At 49.0% G+C, this 17,049-nt stretch overlaps 2 protein-coding genes across 7 annotated transcripts in view; one reads left to right on the plus strand and one right to left on the minus strand.

Moving 5' to 3' along the window:
- The window catches only part of POLH (DNA polymerase eta), a 44,464-nt gene extending 36,188 nt beyond the window's left edge, over nucleotides 1-8,276 (plus strand). For both annotated transcript variants that reach the window (XM_031011992.3, XM_055389704.2), the window contains one exon: nucleotides 1,432-8,276. In XM_031011992.3, the coding sequence (XP_030867852.1) occupies nucleotides 1,432-2,329 (898 nt within the window). In that variant the 3' untranslated portion in view covers nucleotides 2,330-8,276. The remainder of the gene's footprint in view (nucleotides 1-1,431) is intronic.
- GTPBP2 (GTP binding protein 2) lies at nucleotides 8,249-17,042 on the minus strand. Of its 5 annotated transcripts, none has more exons than XM_004044081.5 (12): nucleotides 16,748-17,042; nucleotides 14,681-14,707; nucleotides 13,982-14,166; nucleotides 13,512-13,620; nucleotides 13,119-13,316; nucleotides 12,644-12,818; nucleotides 12,266-12,485; nucleotides 11,686-11,821; nucleotides 11,490-11,548; nucleotides 10,386-10,557; nucleotides 9,756-9,920; nucleotides 8,249-9,543 (listed from the first exon to the last, which is right to left on the minus strand). In XM_004044081.5, the coding sequence occupies exons 1-12, from the start codon at nucleotides 16,931-16,933 to the stop codon at nucleotides 9,367-9,369; spliced, it is 1,809 nt and encodes a 602-aa protein (XP_004044129.2). In that variant the 5' UTR covers nucleotides 16,934-17,042; the 3' UTR covers nucleotides 8,249-9,366. The 5 variants fall into 5 exon arrangements, with proteins under 5 accessions (XP_004044129.2, XP_030867859.1, XP_063563219.1 ...); XM_031011999.3 differs by having other exon boundaries at nucleotides 11,686-11,794; nucleotides 16,748-17,031; XM_063707149.1 differs by lacking the exon at nucleotides 16,748-17,042 and adding an exon at nucleotides 16,288-16,334.
- Between the last annotated feature and the right edge of the window lie 7 nt (nucleotides 17,043-17,049).

Raw genomic sequence — 17,049 nt, forward strand, 5'->3', positions numbered from 1 at the left:
CTCACGGCTGTAATCCCAGCACTTTCGGAGGCCGAGGCAGGCAGATCACCTGAGGTCAGGAGTTCAAGAGCACCCCAGCCAACATGGTGAAACCCTGTCTCTACTAAAAATACAAAAATTAGCCAGGCATGGTGGTGGGTGCCTATAATCCCAGCTACTTGGGAGGCTGAGGCAGGAGAATTGCTTGAACCTGGGAGGTGGAGGTTGCGGTGAGCCGAGATTGCGCCATTGCACTCCAGCCTGGGCAACAAGAGCGAAATTCCGTCTCCAACAACAACAACAACAAATAAATAAATAAATAAATAAAGTCTTTGTTCTGAGAATAATTTACTTAATACTTCCTGATATATTTATTTTCAAATATTGAAGTTTTACAAAACCAAATAACAACCGTGGTACTAATGTACACATGAAACCTTATTTGAAAAGTTATAAATTGACAAACTATAACAAATACTACTCACCAACGGTGTGAAACTCCGTGATGCACAGGGAAGCATCAAAAGTATCTGATTATAAGACTGTCCCAAAGCATGAAACCTGAGGATATTGGGATACTTTTTTTTTTTTTTTGAGACGGAATCTCGCTCTTGTCGTCTAGGCTGGAGTGCAGTGGCGCAATCTCGGCTCACTGCAACCTCTGCCTCCCAAGTTCAAGTGATTCTCCTGCCTCAGCCTCCTGAGTAGCTGGGATTACAGGTGCCCGCCACCACGCCTGGCTAAGTTTTGTACTTTTAGTAGAGACAGGGTTTCTCCATGTTGGCCAGGCTGGTCTCAAATTCCTGACCTCAGGTGTTTCACCCACCTCGGCCTCCCAAAGTGCTGGGATTACAGGTGTGAGCCACCGCTCCCGGCTATCACAAGAATGTCTTAAAATGTTTCTGAAATTGGGACTAGTAATGAAAAGCAGTTGTGGAATTTCATTCTCTAGAAATTCCAGAGTGGTAAGTCAGTCAAGGTTAGGTAGTGCCCTGTTTAGTGCCCTGTTTAAAAACGGGATAATGGCTAAGAGGATTTTTTCAAGTCTTTCTAGTCTAAATATTCTAAAGCTTTTTGTTGTCCTGAATAAAATTTCTTGCCCCAACCCTGAATTACAGCAGCTTTCCAGCGGTACCTTATAAAAAACAATAATCTCTAGCTGTCAGGAGGTGAGTGGTTACTAAATTAGTGGTTCTCAAGACACAACATCAGCATCACCTAGGAAATTAAATTCTCTGTCATCCCAGGTCTGTTAATCTCTGATACACATTAACGTTTGAGAACCACTGCAGTAAAGAATAATTTCTGGGGCAGAACCAGAATGCTAGTCATCTATGGATTAAGTCTGTCCTATGGTGAAATAAAACAGATAACAATTCATGGAATTAGCAATAGGTCACTATTTTAATCTTCCAAATTGCTAATCATCTTATTTCTTTACTTTCTTTATAGGTCTCCTCCTCTCACAATGCTTTTCCTCTGTGCTACAAAATTTTCTGCCTCTGCCCCTTCATTTTCTACAGACATCACCAGCTTCTTGAGCAGTGACCCAAGTTCTCTGCCAAAGGTGCCAGTTACCAGCTCAGAAGCTAAGACCCAGGGAAGTGGCCCAGTGGTGACAGCCACTAAGAAAGCAACCACGTCTCTGGAATCATTCTTCCAAAAAGCTGCAGAAAGGCAGAAAGTTAAAGAAGCTTCGCTTTCATCTCTTACTGCTCCCACTCAGGCTCCCATGAGCAATTCACCATCCAAGCCCTCATTACCTTTTCAAACCAGTCAAAGTACAGGAACTGAGCCCTTCTTTAAGCAGAAAAGTCTGCTTCTAAAGCAGAAACAGCTTAATAATTCTTCAGTTTCTTCCCCCCAACAAAACCCATGGTCCAACTGTAAAGCATTACCAAACTCTTTACCAACAGAGGATCCAGGGTGTGTCCCTGTTTGTGAAGGGGTGTCGAAGCTAGAAGAATCCTCTAAAGCAACTCCTGCAGAGATGGATTTGGCCCACAACAGCCAAAGCATGCACGCCTCTTCAGCTTCCAAATCTGCACTGGAGGTGACTCAGAAAGCAACCCCAACTCCAAGTCTTCTAGCTGCTGAGGACCAAGTGCCCTGTGAGAAGTGTGGCTCCCTGGTACCGGTATGGGATATGCCAGAACACATGGACTATCATTTTGCATTGGAGTTGCAGAAATCCTTTTTGCAGCCCCACTCTTCAAACCCCCAGGTTGTTTCTGCCGTATCTCATCAAGGCAAAAGAAATCCCAAGAGCCCTTTGGCCTGCACTAATAAACGCCCCAGGCCTGAGGGCATGCAAACATTGGAATCATTTTTTAAGCCATTAACACATTAGTGCTGCCCTCAGGCTTGCCTGTAGGATTTAATATTTTTTATCTTTACAGATCTTTATCTTTAATATTTTATCTTTACAGATTTCCCTGAGAAAGGGAATTATGAAATTTTTAATACAAAAAATAATCCATTTAGGTGCTGAGTTACGGTCCCATCTCTTCACAGGCATGGATTCTAATCCCACTGCTGACAGAGATGTAAAAATTCATCCTACCAGAGTTTTTAATCTTTAGCATTTAGGGAGGCAGTGTCATAAAGTAAAAAGTGTGTGGGCCTTGGAGTCTAAGAGACGTGGTTGCAAACTTAGCTCTGCTTATTGCAATGAGGGCCTTGAACAAGTCATTTTCTTCACATTCTCATCTGTAAAATGGAGATAATACCTTACAGATTATTGCAGATTAATAACAATGTATTCAAATTATGTAACTTGGCTGGGTACAATGGCTTACGCCTGTAATCCTAACACTTTGGGAGGCCGAGGCAGACAGATCACCTGAGGTCAGGAGTTTGAGACCAGCCTGGCCAACATGGCAAAACCGTCTCTACTAAAAATAGAAAAATTAGCCAGACACGTTCCGGGCACCTGTGATCCCAGCTACTTAGAGGCTGAGGCAGAAGAACTGCTTTAACCTTGGAGGCGGAGGTTGCATTGAGCTGAGGTCATGCTAGTGCGCTCCAGCCTGGGCAACAGAGCGAGACTTCATCTCAAAAAATAAAAAATAGGGGCCAGGCACAGTGGCTCATACCTGTAATGCCAGCACTTTGGGAGGCCAAGGCGGGTGGATCACGGGGTCAGGAGTTTCAGACCAATATAGTGAAACCCCATCTCTACTAAAATTACAAAAAAAAATTATCCAGGCGTGGTGGTACACGCCTGTAATCCCAGCTACTCAGGAGGCTAAGGCAGGAGAATCACTTGAACCCAGGAGGCAGAAGTTGGAGTGAGCTGAGATCGCGCGACTGCACTCCAGCCTGGGCAACAGAGCGAGACTCCATCTCAAACAAAAACAAGAACAAAAACAAACATAAAGTTGGCACAGAAAAGGGACCAAGTTTAAAAAAGGGTTTTAAATGTAATGAGACTTGCATAGTTAAAAAAAAAAAAAAAGGGTTTTTTTTTTTTTTTTGAGATGGAGTCTCCCTCTGTCGTCAGGCTAGAATGCAGTGGTGCGTTCTCAGCTCACCGCAACCTCCGTCTCCCGGGTTCAAGCGATTCTCCTGCCTCAGCCTCCCAAGTAGCTGGGACTACAGGCACATGCTACCACACTCAGCTAATTTTTGTATTTTTAATAGAGATGAGGTTTCACCATGTTGGCCAGGATGGTCTCAATTGCTTGACCTCATGATCCGCCTGCCTCGACCTCCCAAAGTTGCTGGGATTACAGATGTTAGCCACCGATCCTGGCCCCCCCAAAAAAAGGATTTTATGAAAAACTTCTCTTGGCCGGGCGCGGTGGCTCACGTCTGCAATCCCAGCACTTTGGGAGGCCGAGGTGGGCGGATCACAAGGTCAGGAGATCGAGACCATGGTGAAACCCCGTCTCTACTAAAAAATACAAAAAAAATTAGCCGGGCGCGGTGGCAGGCGCCTGTAGTCCCAGTTACTCGGGAGGCTGAGGCAGGAGAATGGTGTGAACCCAGGAGGCGGAGCTTGCAGTGAGCCGAGACTGCGCCACTGCACTCCAGCCTGGGCGACAGAGCGAGACTCCGTCTCAAAAAAAAAAAAAAAAAAAAGAAAAAAGAAAAACTTCTCTTTAGGCTGGGTGCGGTTCCTCATGCCTATAATCCCAGCATTTGGGAGGCTGAGGTGAGTGGATTGCAGGAGCTCAGGAGTTCGAGACCAGCCTGGGCAAGGTGGCGAAACCCCGTCTCTACTAAAAAAAAGTAGCTGGGCTTGGTGGCAGGCGCCTGTAATCCCAGGTACTCGGGAGACTGAGGCAGGAGAATTGCTTGAACCTGGAAGGTGGAGGTTGCAGTGAGTTGAGATCACACCACTGCACTCCAGCCAGGGTGACAGAGTGAGAGACTGTCTCAAAAAAAAACAAAAGAAAAACTTCTCTCTAGCTCTGTGACGGGCAGTTCAGATAATACCTTCACCAGATTTACCTGTTTTCAGCTGAAGAATGTGAGATGAAGCCTTGAAACCCTAAAAGTGATATGGTAACTAGGGCAGGTCTTTCTGTACATAAAAGTGACTTAATAAACAGTGAATTTCATACAGGTAAACCCTATTATACCCTCAGTTCTAACCATTGGCCTACCTCTTGTGTTTTGTTCTAATGTAGAATTAGATTGCTACTTGACTAGTTCAGGAACTCTGTTTAGATCTGATAAGTCATAATCAAATCTTGCCAGGCGTAGTGGTTTATGCCTGTTATCCCAGCACTTTGGGAGGCCAAGGCAGGTGGACCACGTGAAGTCAGGAGTTCAAGACAAGCATGGCCAACATGGTGAAACCCTGTATCTACTAAAAATACAAAAATTAGCTGGGCATGGTGGTGGGTGCATGTAATCCCAGCTAGTTGGGAGGCTGAGGCAGGAGAATCACTTGAACCTGGGAGGCAGAGGTTGCAGTGAGCCGAGATTTCAACTGCATTCCAGCCTGGGCGATAGAGTAACTCTGTCTCAAAAAAACCCACTAGATCATCTCTAGAACATTGCTACTCCCAAGTATGATTTGAGGAACAGCAGCCTCAGTATCACCAGGGAACTTATTAGAAATAGTCTCGGCCTCACCACTATTCCCACTTAATTGTAATCTGATATTAACAAGATTTCCCAATGTGGGTCAGGTGTGGTGGCTCATGCCTGTAATCCCACACTTTGGGAGGCCAAGGTGGGCGGATCACTTGAGGCTGGGAGTTTGAGACCAGGCTGGCCAACATGGGGAAAACCCATCTCTACAAAAAATAACAAAAATTAGCTGTGTGTGGTGATGCATGCGTGTAATCCCAGCTACTCAGGAGGTTGAGGCAGGAGAATCACTTGAACCTGGGAGGCAGAGGTTGTAGTGAGCCGAGATTGTGCCACTGCACTCCAGTCTGGGCAACAGAGTGACACTGTTTAAAAAAAAAAAATTCCCAATGTGGGCCGGGTGCAGTGGCTCATGCCTGTAATCCCAGCACTTTGGGAGGCTGAGGCGGGTGTATCACGAGGTCAAGAGATCAAGACCATCCTGGCCAACATGGTGAAACCCCGTTGGGCGTGGTGGTGCACGCCTGTAGTCCCAGCTACTTGGGAGGCTGAGGCAGAAGAATCGCTTGACCTGGGAGGCGGAGTTTGCAGTGAGCCCAGATCGTGCCACTGCACTCCACCCTGGCAACACAGCAAGACTCTGTCTCAAAAAAAAAAAAAAATCCCAATGTGTATCTTAAAGTTTGAGAAATGCTGATCTAAACGATACTAATGACCAGGTGTGTAGAGGACATTTTCTTAAGCCCTTAAGTACAAATTTAAGAGGTAAGTGCTTCAGCCATTAGGGTTACTGGCTTGTTCATCTTTCCCACTGAGTGTAAATATTTAGCTTAGGGTTTAAAATTTGTTATGTAGCTTTTTGCACTTGTCCATGTTTATACTACTGTATTATTACTATTTTTTTTTGAGATGGAGTCTCGCTGTGTAGCCAGGCTGGAGTGCAGTGGTGCAATCTTGGCTCACTGCAACCTCCGCCTCTCGGGTTCAAGCAATTCTCCTGCCTCAGCTTCCCGAATAGGTGAGACTACAAGCGCGCACCACCATGCCCAGCTAATTTTTGTATTTTTAGTAGAGACAGGTTTTCACCATGTTGGCCAGGCTGGTCTCTATCTAGACCTCGTGATCCATCCGCCTCGGCCTCCCAAAGTGCTGGGATTATAGGCATGAGCCACCACGCCCAGCCTATAGTACTGTATTCTTATTCTCCATTCTTGTGTGTGAAAAGTCAGCTCTTTTGGCTTTTCTGTTATGGGGAAACTTGAATTACACAGGGAACCCAACTGAAGAAGATGAACTGAAGTAGGTGGCGCTGGGTGAAGTGGGCCCAGAGAATGGTGTACACATCCCTCCCATACATATACCCAAACTTCTTTTTTATTTTTTTATGTGACGGAGTTTCTCTCGTCGCCCCGGCTGGAATGCAATGGCATGATCTCGGCTCACTGCAACCTCCGCCTCCCGGGTTCAAGCAATTCTCCTGCATCAGCCTCCTGAGTAGCTGGGATTATAGGCATGCACCATCACGCCTGGCTAATTTTTGTATTTTTAGTAGAGACGGGGTTTCGCCATGTTGGCCAGGCTGGTCTTGAACTCTTGATCTCAAGTGATCCACCCGCCCTGGCCTCCCAAAGTGCTGGGATTACAGGCGTGAGCCATCGGGCCAGCCCCAACTTCTACTTTTTATCTTATTTATAAATTGGGGGGGGGGGGGGTTTCTATATTTAGTTTGAAGAGGTGGGGAAGATTTGAAAACCACTAGATTTACCAGGAAATTTTTTTCTTCAAAAATATTTTCTGCTTTTATGATACTTGAATATCTAATAAAAGACAATATTTAGCCAGTCACGGTGGCTGATGCCTGTAACCCTAACACTTTGGGAGGCTGAGGTGGGTGGACTACTGGAGCCCTGGAGTTCAAAACCGGCCTAAGCCACATGGCAAAACAGTCTTTACAAAAAATACAAAGATGGTGGCTTATGCCTGTAGTCCTACCTACTCAGGAGGCTGAGGTTGGGAGGATCACCTGAATCTGGGAGTTTGGGGCTGCAATAAGCCATGATTGTGCCGCTGCACTCCAGCCTGGGTGACAGTCTGAGACTCTGTCTCAAAGAAAAAAAAAAAAAAAAAGACTACATTCACTGTATACATGGCCTTTCCCCCCTAACTAGCTATGTAGCTTCTTAAAGGCAAGGATTCTTCATAGTGCTTTGCACATGATAGGTGCTGATACTCATTGGATGAATGTATATAGTGAAGAATTTTAGATCTGATTACCACAATTGGGATCATAAACATGTATAAACTCCTTGGGAGTCTGCCTTATATACTTTTTATCCCCCTAAATGTTCCATTAATGTTGCAGAGAGGCTCACTAGTTCCTGGAGATGTCTTATTAAGTACTGAAATGTGATTTTCCAAAATTTTGTTTACAATACAGGCAAAAGATAAGTAAACTGTGGACAAAGCTTTCATCTCTATCAGCAGCTATAGAGAGGAAGTAAACAGCTTAGCCCCTAATACAGGAGGAAGTTGTTCAACTACAGGCTTGTTAGTAGCAAGTTAAACCAGTTACATTTTATAAAACAGCCTGAGTGGTAGGGAAGCTATCACTTTAATACTCTAGAGGCAGAATGCCACATAGGACTTTGGGTTACATATTTCTTTTCCAGGGCCTCCTCAAAATGCAGTTTCTATTTACAGTTGACTTTGGCCCCTATTTACCCATAAAATGTCAAAATCAAGTAGTATGAACATGGAAACAGGAACAGGGACTAAGGTTTGGTCAAGTGGCCCTCATTGTTCCAAGAGTAATTTAGGCTATGTAAACTTGAAAAATATGGGACCAGATTACCTTTTGTCTCTAAATTCTACTGTTCTTTAAGTAGCTGGCACTGTATCTCTGACAGGGCACAGAAGTGGGCTCTTTACTATTCTGACCACTAGCAAGTGGCCAACTCTTCAAATACAGGGTAGCTACCTATTTCACGTGAAAGGCCTCAGTACTCTGCTCACTTGAACTACGGAAAATAGGCCACAATACTTGGTTACAATACTGGAACTCTGAACCTATGTGGAGGAGAGAAAAACAATGGTGAACGAGATACCAGCTGGGCTCTTTCCACATTCAGGGCTCAGCAGTGTTGAGGTTTCACTTGTCTCTAATCCTGAAGAGGTATCTAGCCCTGGAAGGAAGCTGAGCCTGTAGCTAACGCATAAGCACAGTGTATTCAATAAAACATTTTTATTCTGTACAATATATATGTGTATTTAAATATATATACATATGTATATATATATATGCACAGAGAAACCTCAGCCAACAAATCCCTGAGTCCATGGGAACCCAGGACACTAACAAAGGGAAAGGAGAGTCCATGCCTAAAGAGTAGGAAATATGGCAACATCTTTCCCTTTCCTCCTGGTTCCCTGCAACAGAGGGAAGGGAACAGTCACTACAAATTACTAAAACGAGGGTTTAGGTGGGGCAGGAAAGTGGGGTGAGAGTGGTAGGATGGGGAACTCAGATGCCACCAGTCTGGGAAAGTAAAACATTTGATCCAGCATGAAAGCCAACATGACCGCAGAGGAAAAAGACCAGACTGATGGGCATGCAGCTGGCCTTTGGTATATGCCAAGCCTTTGCTTGGTAGCCCCACGCCTGGGCCAGCACAACAAATAGCACCTGTGGGGCCTATAAGCCGGGAGGGGATGGGGGAGATAGGGACTGGGAAAATGGCCCTTGAGTGAAGGAAAGGGAGATAAAGCTGAGGAAGAGGCCTCAGGCCTCAGCACAGAGTGGCAACACTACCATTCACTGTCCCTGTGCCATTTCTTCAGACTCTGAGCCGCCACCACCACCAGATGGCCAAGAGCAGATAACCTTTTGTCCACAGCCAGGTAGAGATGGGCAACTTACATGGCCTTGAGAAGAGGTATAGAAAAAGGAGTGCTTTTGAGGGCTACCCCCTGTTGTGACAATTCCTGAAGTGCAGAGACCACACCAGCAAAACATGCCCAGTCTTAGTAGTGGGGCCGAAGAATTGATGAGTGGATCCAGTCAGCTCCGGCAGACAGGCCACAGGGTTGCCAGGTTTGATGAGCCAACCAGGTGAGCACACAGCTTCTGAACACTGCCCTGAATCCTGTCTTCTCCCTCAGGACTGCCCTTTCCTGGCCACACCAAGTTTGGCACCTCTCCAGAAAGTTGGCAGGGAGCAAGTGGCAGACAGCACCCCTCTCTCCCTAGCCTATTAACACACAGAGCAGCCAATGGCAGGGCAGCATGGCCAGAAGTCACCTTATATATTGTAGGGACAGCAATAGAACTGTCCCTGCCTGAAGGATTCAGAAGCCCATGTTGGCCTGGGCTTCTCCTGCTGTAATGGCTTGTACATCAGTGACATGGCCGATGCCCTTGGTGACACCCTCCCGGAACAGCAGTTTGGCGCCCACCTTCAGGTACTCTGGGTGTTTCAGGAAGCGGAAACGTACCACTGCCTTCTCGCCTGTCCGCAGTTTGTCCTGCAGCAGATAAGTGGTCACTCCCCTGGCCAGTGCCTTCTGTCCCATTCTCTGCCAGCTGTGGCTCTCCACCCTCCAGAGGCCTATCAGGCCGCTACCCACCCTAAGTGGGGTTTTATTCCCATTGTGGGATCAAGGAGTTCTCTGCCAGTCTGGGGCAGGCCTCCCTCTTTTCTGACCTCTGGAGAAATGGAAGGCCAGGTCCCTCTCACCTTGGCATGGATCTTTTCCACCACTGCTGTCTGACGTACGTTGCCCACATGTACTGTCACCTGGAATCCTCGTCGGAAGGTGGTGGCATGGAACAGTAAGACTATCTCTGCCTCAAACACCGAGCAGATGGTAGGATTCATCTCCGGGCTCACCATCACCATGCCCTGGGGAGGAACAGACCCCAGGCCCAGGAAGGGCAGCTCTAACATCAGACTCTCCCTCCCCAGCCACCCCACACCCTTTATAGCTCCTGAATTTCCTCTTCCTCTACACAACTCTAAACACAAAGACCTCAAAAGACAATAATCAAAACTCTCAGAGGGAATGAGTCTTTACCCACCTCCTACGTCCTCTAGCCCATCTAACGCTTCGCATTTTTAGGGTCCTGAACACTAAAAATAGTGTTCACTAAAAACAGTGTAACATAGTGATTCATATTTAGTTATCTGTACCTCATGAGTACGTTAAGCTGTTTTTATAGTCTATGTAGCTAGACCAGAAGCTTCTTGGGTCAGAGAGTGTGTTTCCTCTGAGTTTCTCTGAAGCACCTTAGATAGGTGCTCATGCAGTAGCCAGTCTCCTAGGCACTTCTCTTAGCGTTCCCTCCCCAACCCATGCACCCACCTCACCTTGCGAAGCAGTGCACGGTCAAAGTCCCCAAGCGCCAATGTAGCAGCCTGACCAGCTCGCAGCACACGACAGGCAGAGCGGTTGCGCTGGATGCTGCATACTCTCAGCTCCAGGAAGCAGCCATCATCCGTGGGGCCCACCACCAGCTGGTCCCCCTCACGGCAAATCCCACTGCAGCCCAGAGGGCAGGTGGCACAGTGTCAGCCAAGGTCCCCATACCTACTTCTCTATTAGGATCACCCAGAGCATTCCTTCCCTTCTAGGGTTGAGTCCCTCAATTGGGGAAGAACCCTAAATTCTGACTTGGATGTAACAGGGCTCACTGCCAGAGTTCAGAATCAGAACACTAATTTCAGAAAAGGCCAGAAGTGATGGTGGACAGAGAGACACTTGCTGGTTTAACAACACCGAACACCTAATCGCTGAAGGAGCAAGTTATCCCCTTGGGTTTCATTCTCTGCTTTGCAGAGTCTTAGGCCAGCCGCGTTGGCTCACACCTGTAATCCTAGCACTTGGGGAGGCTGAGGCAGGTGGATCACTTGAGGTCAGGAATTCAAGACCAGCCTGGCCAACATGGTGACGACCCCGTCTCTACTAAAAATACAAAAATTAGCCGGGCATGGTGGTAGGCGCCTGTAATTCCAGCTACTCGAGGCTGAGGCAGGAGAATTGCTGGAACCCAGGAGGCAGAGGTTGCAGTGAGCCAAGATCGCTCCACTGCAATCCAGCCTGGGCGACAGAGCGAGACTCTGTCTCAAAAAAAAGAAAGAAAGAAAGAAAGAAGAGTCTTAAGTGACGTCTCTCATTTCCCTATGTGAGATGAAGTCAGTTGAATACACTCTAGTTTTCTTCCTGGAGCCCAAGACCCACACTTCTCTCTCAGGGGCCTGGAGATTCCCCAATAGGCAGCGATACTGTTTCTTCCCTCCAAAGCCAACAGACTACCGTTCTCCAGCTCTTCTGATAGTGAAAGCCTAATCTGCAAATAAGCATGTCCTTTAAATGGGTTCCGTTCAATTCCAGGGTCTCCTCCTTTGGGCCAGGATGTCTTTGAGTATATGGGTGAGGGCTGAGTGGGGAGGGTAGCAAGCAAGACAATTCACCTGGAAAGTGTTCCTCCAACAACAGTCCCCACCTCTGGTACTGTGTAGATTTCATCCACCTGAAGCCAAAGAAAACGCTATCAATGGCCTGCCAAGTAGGGCTGGTGGGTCCAAAATCTCTAAACAGACTCTGGGTTTGGTCTGAAGCAGCCCCTCCCTGTTTCCCAGCCTGTTAGCTGTTTGGGCAGTCAACTACCTGGAACTCCGTCAGCTGCTGCATGAGTTCCTCCTGCTCTTTGCTGTTGGTGAGTGGCGGCAGAATATTCAGAAAGACTTTGAGGAGGTCCAGACTCTCTCCAGACACACTGGACAATGTGAAGATGGGGGTGACACTGTAGAGGGAGGCATGGAATGGACAGATAAAGACAGTCCAAACAGGAGGCAGAGGCCAGAGCCCCATACATGGAAAGGTGAGCTTTGTTCTTGGCTGGGGGCCCCTCTCTCCTGTCTGCAAATGGCTCAGGAACTCTGGGCCTTCTTGTGAGCCAGTCGAGCAATGTCACACAAAAAGCCCATCCCAGAGCCCAAGGGAAACAGCAAATGCCTGGTATAGCACTTCATCCCCATGGTCCCAGGCATCAGCAATGCTCCAGGTTGGCTCGCGGGGAGGGTCAAGCCCTTTAGCAAGATGCCCCTCCACAATCCCAAGCTGAAACACCCGCAGAACTAAGCCAGAACTGGTCTGGCCCTGGAGGAGTAGGATATCATGCTTCTGGGCCCTGGGCTCTGTGGCAGCCTTCCTAGTGGATCAGGGCTTTAGAGTAAGGTGGGCTTACTTGGGCGACTGAGCAAACTGCTGGGCAGCAGTGACGGCATCATCCTCAGAGGTGACCAGCATGGGGACCTTGTGGCAGCCAGGCTGCTTGAGGACCCGCTCCAGCTGGCGTACTGTCCTCTCCACTGTGGTCTTGGCACATAGGTCGATCTTGCTGACCACGATGAAGAAGGGCACTTTCAGGGCCAGGGCCAGCCCCAGATGTTCCCTTGTGGTGCCAGCTGCCTCATAAGGACAGCAAGCAGCAGGAGAGAAGAGTGAGAATGCAGAAGGGAGGAGAGGGAAGAAGAGGAGCATTGGTCTGTCTCCAAGATTTGAGGCCCAGGGTAGGAGAGTCAGCACCCCCCTTCAGCCCTGTCCCTGCCCTAATGCCTCGTACCAATCCCAGTGTTGGCACTGACGAGGAGCAGGGCGCAGTCGGGGCAGTATGATGTGAGGCCAAAGATGGTGGTGTGTAGGTACTTATGGTGGCCTGCCAGGTCGATGAAGGTGATCATCTTGGAGCTGCTCTCACAGATCTCCTCTGCTGTCCGTGAGTCGCTGTAATTCACCACCTGGCCCAGGGCCCAGGGCCCTCAGTGCCTCCTGCCAGCCCTTCCAACCCCTTCAGAGTTGCCAGGACCTAAACCATTCCCTGGGTGACCCTGCCTCTTAATCTTGACCCCATTTTTTATTTAATTTAGTTGATTCCCCATTGATTTCCTAAGAGGGGCAGAGCTTGTTCACAGTCCCCTCAGGGCATTCATCTATACTATTTCAAAAAGTCTCCACACTCTACCCCCATCCTATGTCCTTCACTACTACCATCCCATCCTCAGAGTCTGGCCCCATTGGGTCCCATTGATCCCATGCACCTCTCCCTTGCTGTTAAAGCCCAGGATCTCGAAGCTGATGCTGGAGGTTCGGCCAGACTGAATCTCATGCAGGTGGCGGAAAAGGTTGAGCCGAGCCCGGCCCCGCCCATTGTCCAGCTCTCCCTGGGTCAGGACTCCAAGCAGAGTTGACTTCCCGGAGTCCACATTCCCCAGGACGGCCACACGGAGGTCTAGGAACTGTGGATGAATTGCCAGAGATAAGGACTCCAATCTCTCACCCCTCTAACTGAAGACTGGGTCAAGGGCAGTGATGCTCCCTAGGGAGCAAGTGATGAACCGGAAGCCCCCAGGATCCCAGGCCAGGAGACAGCCTGCCACCACAGGGCCCTTCCACAGTGTGGACATGAGAGACAGGGATGGGTGTGTGCTCACCTGTTGGTTGTCAGGGACCTTTCGTACTAGCACCTCGGTGATCTTCCGGGGCAAGTCGCTATCATAATCCACTTCTCGCTCTCGAAGAACGGTTATGTCTGCCCCAACCCTGTCACAGCAAGGCCACAGCTGCCATATCTCACCTGTCCTTCTCATATTCCAGGCTCGCTCTGGACCTACAGACTTCCTGCACCTCCCACAGAGCTCCCAATACCTTAGTGCACTTCCTACCACCCTCCAATCTATTCCTCATTCACAGTTCCCTTTAAAACAAATATACATATCTTAATTCAAGGAGCAAAACAGCCTAGGTCCAGTGAGGAGGGGACCAAAACACTAACCCTCCCCACTTCAGCCTTTTGTCAAGAGAAGGAAAGTCCCGCCTTGGCCCCTCAGGCCCTAGGTAACTGGGTATGCATGGGTCCCCCCAAGTCAGGTAAAGGAGAACTGGTGGGGAAGGGGAAGCATACTTCTCTGCCATCCGGTGCAGGGTCTTGAGCGAAGCTCGCATTTCCTCCTCAGCCAGCCCCACCAGCAGCCCATTGTCCTCTACCCCAATCTGGTAGACGGCCTCACCACGTCCCTCCTGGAGCCGCCACTTCATTTGTGTCACCAGGTGCTCAAAGCGGTACTGGGATGGATTCACCAGCTTCAACTTAGGGCAAGTGGGGTATCATAAGGTGAAATCAGAGGTGTTCCTCCCAAACCTACATGGTCCCCACCTGTCCTGCTGCAAGGACCAGGACTTCCTCTTTCCACTTAAACTCATACCTGATCCCCCTCCAACAGAACGAGGTACAGAGCCCTTAACCTGAACCATATCCTTAAACTGCTATAATTATGAAGTTGGAAGGCTCTCAGAGAAATTATCCCATGCTGGTGGATCACCAGAGGTCAGGAGTTCGAGACCAGCCTGACCAACATGGAGAAACCTCATCTCTACTAAAAATAGAAAATTAGCCGGGCGTAGTGGTGCATGCCTGTAATCCCAGCTACTTGGGAGGCTGAGGCAGGAGAATCTGATTTCGCGCCACTGCACTCCAGCCTAGGCAACAAGAGCAAAACTTCATCTCAAAAAAAAAAAAAAAGAAAGAAAGAAAAAAGAAATTATCCCACACTGGCAAGGACAACCTACCCCAGCCCCTGCTTTTCCCCAGCCTAGGACTCACTTTATATTCAATGTTTCCATCTTCAGCCTGAAAAGAAACAGTGAGCAGTTACCATACACTGTACAGACGCAATCCCTACTTCCCCTCAATTCCCACTGGGTCCAGGTAGCTAACTTGAGAAAGCAGGAAGCCCCACTGGCACTTGGTTAGGCAAGTGCCTGTCAAAGGTCAGTGGCAGACAAGATCCTCTATTCAGCCCCAGCATGGCCTCTATGAAGAGAAAGCCTATTAGGACACAAGGAGTCACCCATTTAAGCCAGGAACAGAACACTGAATCAATCCATTCTTTGACCACTGGCAGCACGTTCTTCCTAGATGCAAGATCATCCCTTCCTCCCCACCTCCAGGGCCTCAAACCTGCTTTTCCCAGAAGTCTATGTCTCCTCTGTGCCCAGGCTGTTAAAACCTTTCTTTGTCACTGGTCTAGGAAACACCATTTCCTCCCTGCCTGTCCCTTTCAGCTGATGTCATCTAGAGTAAGAGGCTGCAAGAGGTTCTGGATCAGAGCCAAAGGGTGAGCTCAGCAATGGTCACTACAAGCCTGATGACCGAGAAGATCTAGGTGAGAGAGGAGAAGAGCTCCAAAGCTGGGGCTGAGAGGAACAGAAAAACTCAGAAAATGTAATGAAGCGGACAGACTCGCTATGGCCTTTACCTCTTGCCCCCTAACCTCAGTGGAGGTGAAATCCTGAATCCACCCCACAGTCTCTTCTAGCTCCAGTGGGTAGCACAGCACAGAAGCACCATGTTACCTGAGCCTTCCCCTCCCAGGTACAAAGGGATATGGGATTTGCCTGTTTGGCCAGTCTGCATTTTTCTACCCCCCTCTCTGGATATTTTATTTTTCCTCTTCCCTTCCTGTCATCATTCCATCCCTTCAAGGCTGTCTGGCTCCCAGGCCCTAACAGGTCTTCACTCATAATCTCCACCTCATGGTGTGTTAAGGAGATTATTTTTTTTCCCCATCAATAAAAACCTTTTAATCATTTTTCTGGGGATGGGTGGCTTCAAAAAATGTGGTACAAGAATGACAGTCTAGGGCCCAGACCAATGGTTCCCAAAGTGAGGTCCTGGGACCAGCAGCATTAGTATCACACGGGAACTTGTAAGAAATGCAAATTCTCAGGCCCATCCTCACTAGTAAGAAAGAATCAGAAATTCTAGGCTGGGCACGGAGGCTCACGCCTGCAATCCCAGCACTTTGGGAGGCCGAGGCGGGTGGATCACCTGAGGTGAGGAGTTTGAGACCAGCCTGGCCAACATGGTGAAACCCCATCTCTACTAAAAATACAAAAATTATCTGGGCGTGGTGGCGGGCACCTGTAATGCCAGCTACTCGGGAGGCTGCAGCAGAAGAATCGCTTGAGAACCCGGGAGGCCGAGGTTGCAGTGAGCTGAGATAGCCCTACAGCACTCCAGCCTGGGTAACAGAGACTCCGTCTCAAAAAAAAAATAAATAAATAATAAATAATAAAAAAATAAAATTGGCCAGGCGTTGGGGGCCAGCAATCCGGGTGATTCGATACATGCCAAAGTTTGATAACCACTGGCTTAGGCTGTGTGTGTGTGTGTGTGTGTGTGTGTGTGTGTGTGTGTAGTGAACATACTGCTCTTTTCCCGAGTACTGTGTGTGTGTCCGTGTGGAACATATTGCTCTTTTCCCGGGTACTCCCCTTCTCCCTGTGGAACAAGTTTATAAGAAGTGGTGGTTACTGTCTGCCTCTCGTCCCAGGATGCAGTCTCTCTTCCCCTATGGCGGCACACGCAGTTGGTCGGGGTGCTCTTCCTGGGATCCCCTTTCTCTACTTCTCTCCTGGGGTAATCTAGATCAGAAGGGGGAGTCCTCCCTCTCTACTCTTCCTCCCTGAGGTCCTGTCACCTGAGAGTCCAGTCTCTGCCCTTCCTCTCTGGGGTCCTGGGACCTGAAAGAGGTGTTCTCCTCCCCTGCCCCTCCTCCCTGGGGTCTCGACACCGGAAGGGGAGATTAATTATCTGGGTCCCGCCTCCCTAGAGTCCTGGGCCGGAAAGAGTGGCTTCTTCCCGCCCTACCACTTCTCAGGTGCTCACCTCGGGGGGCAGGTACGGGGGGTTGTTGGCTTTGCCCCCTCTGTTCCTTCCGTTCTTCTTCTTTCCCTTTGGCCCCCCGCAGCCGCTGCTGCTGCCGGCCCCCCTAGCCTTGAGGGTTCCGCCCACGGCCGGACCCCCTCCGGGCCGGCAGCAGCCGCCGAACAGCTCCGATACCCGCGAGTCCATTCGCCGCTGCCACCAGCCCCCCGCCCGGCCCCTCCCCAGACCGCCGCCGCCGCCGCCGTCGCCGCCGCCCTTACTGCCACTGCCGTGTCCGGCCGGCCTGAGCAGAGTGGGGTGGG

Source organism: Gorilla gorilla, chromosome 5, assembly GCF_029281585.2.
Source record: "Gorilla gorilla gorilla isolate KB3781 chromosome 5, NHGRI_mGorGor1-v2.1_pri, whole genome shotgun sequence".
NCBI classification, from domain to species: Eukaryota; Metazoa; Chordata; class Mammalia; order Primates; family Hominidae; genus Gorilla; species Gorilla gorilla.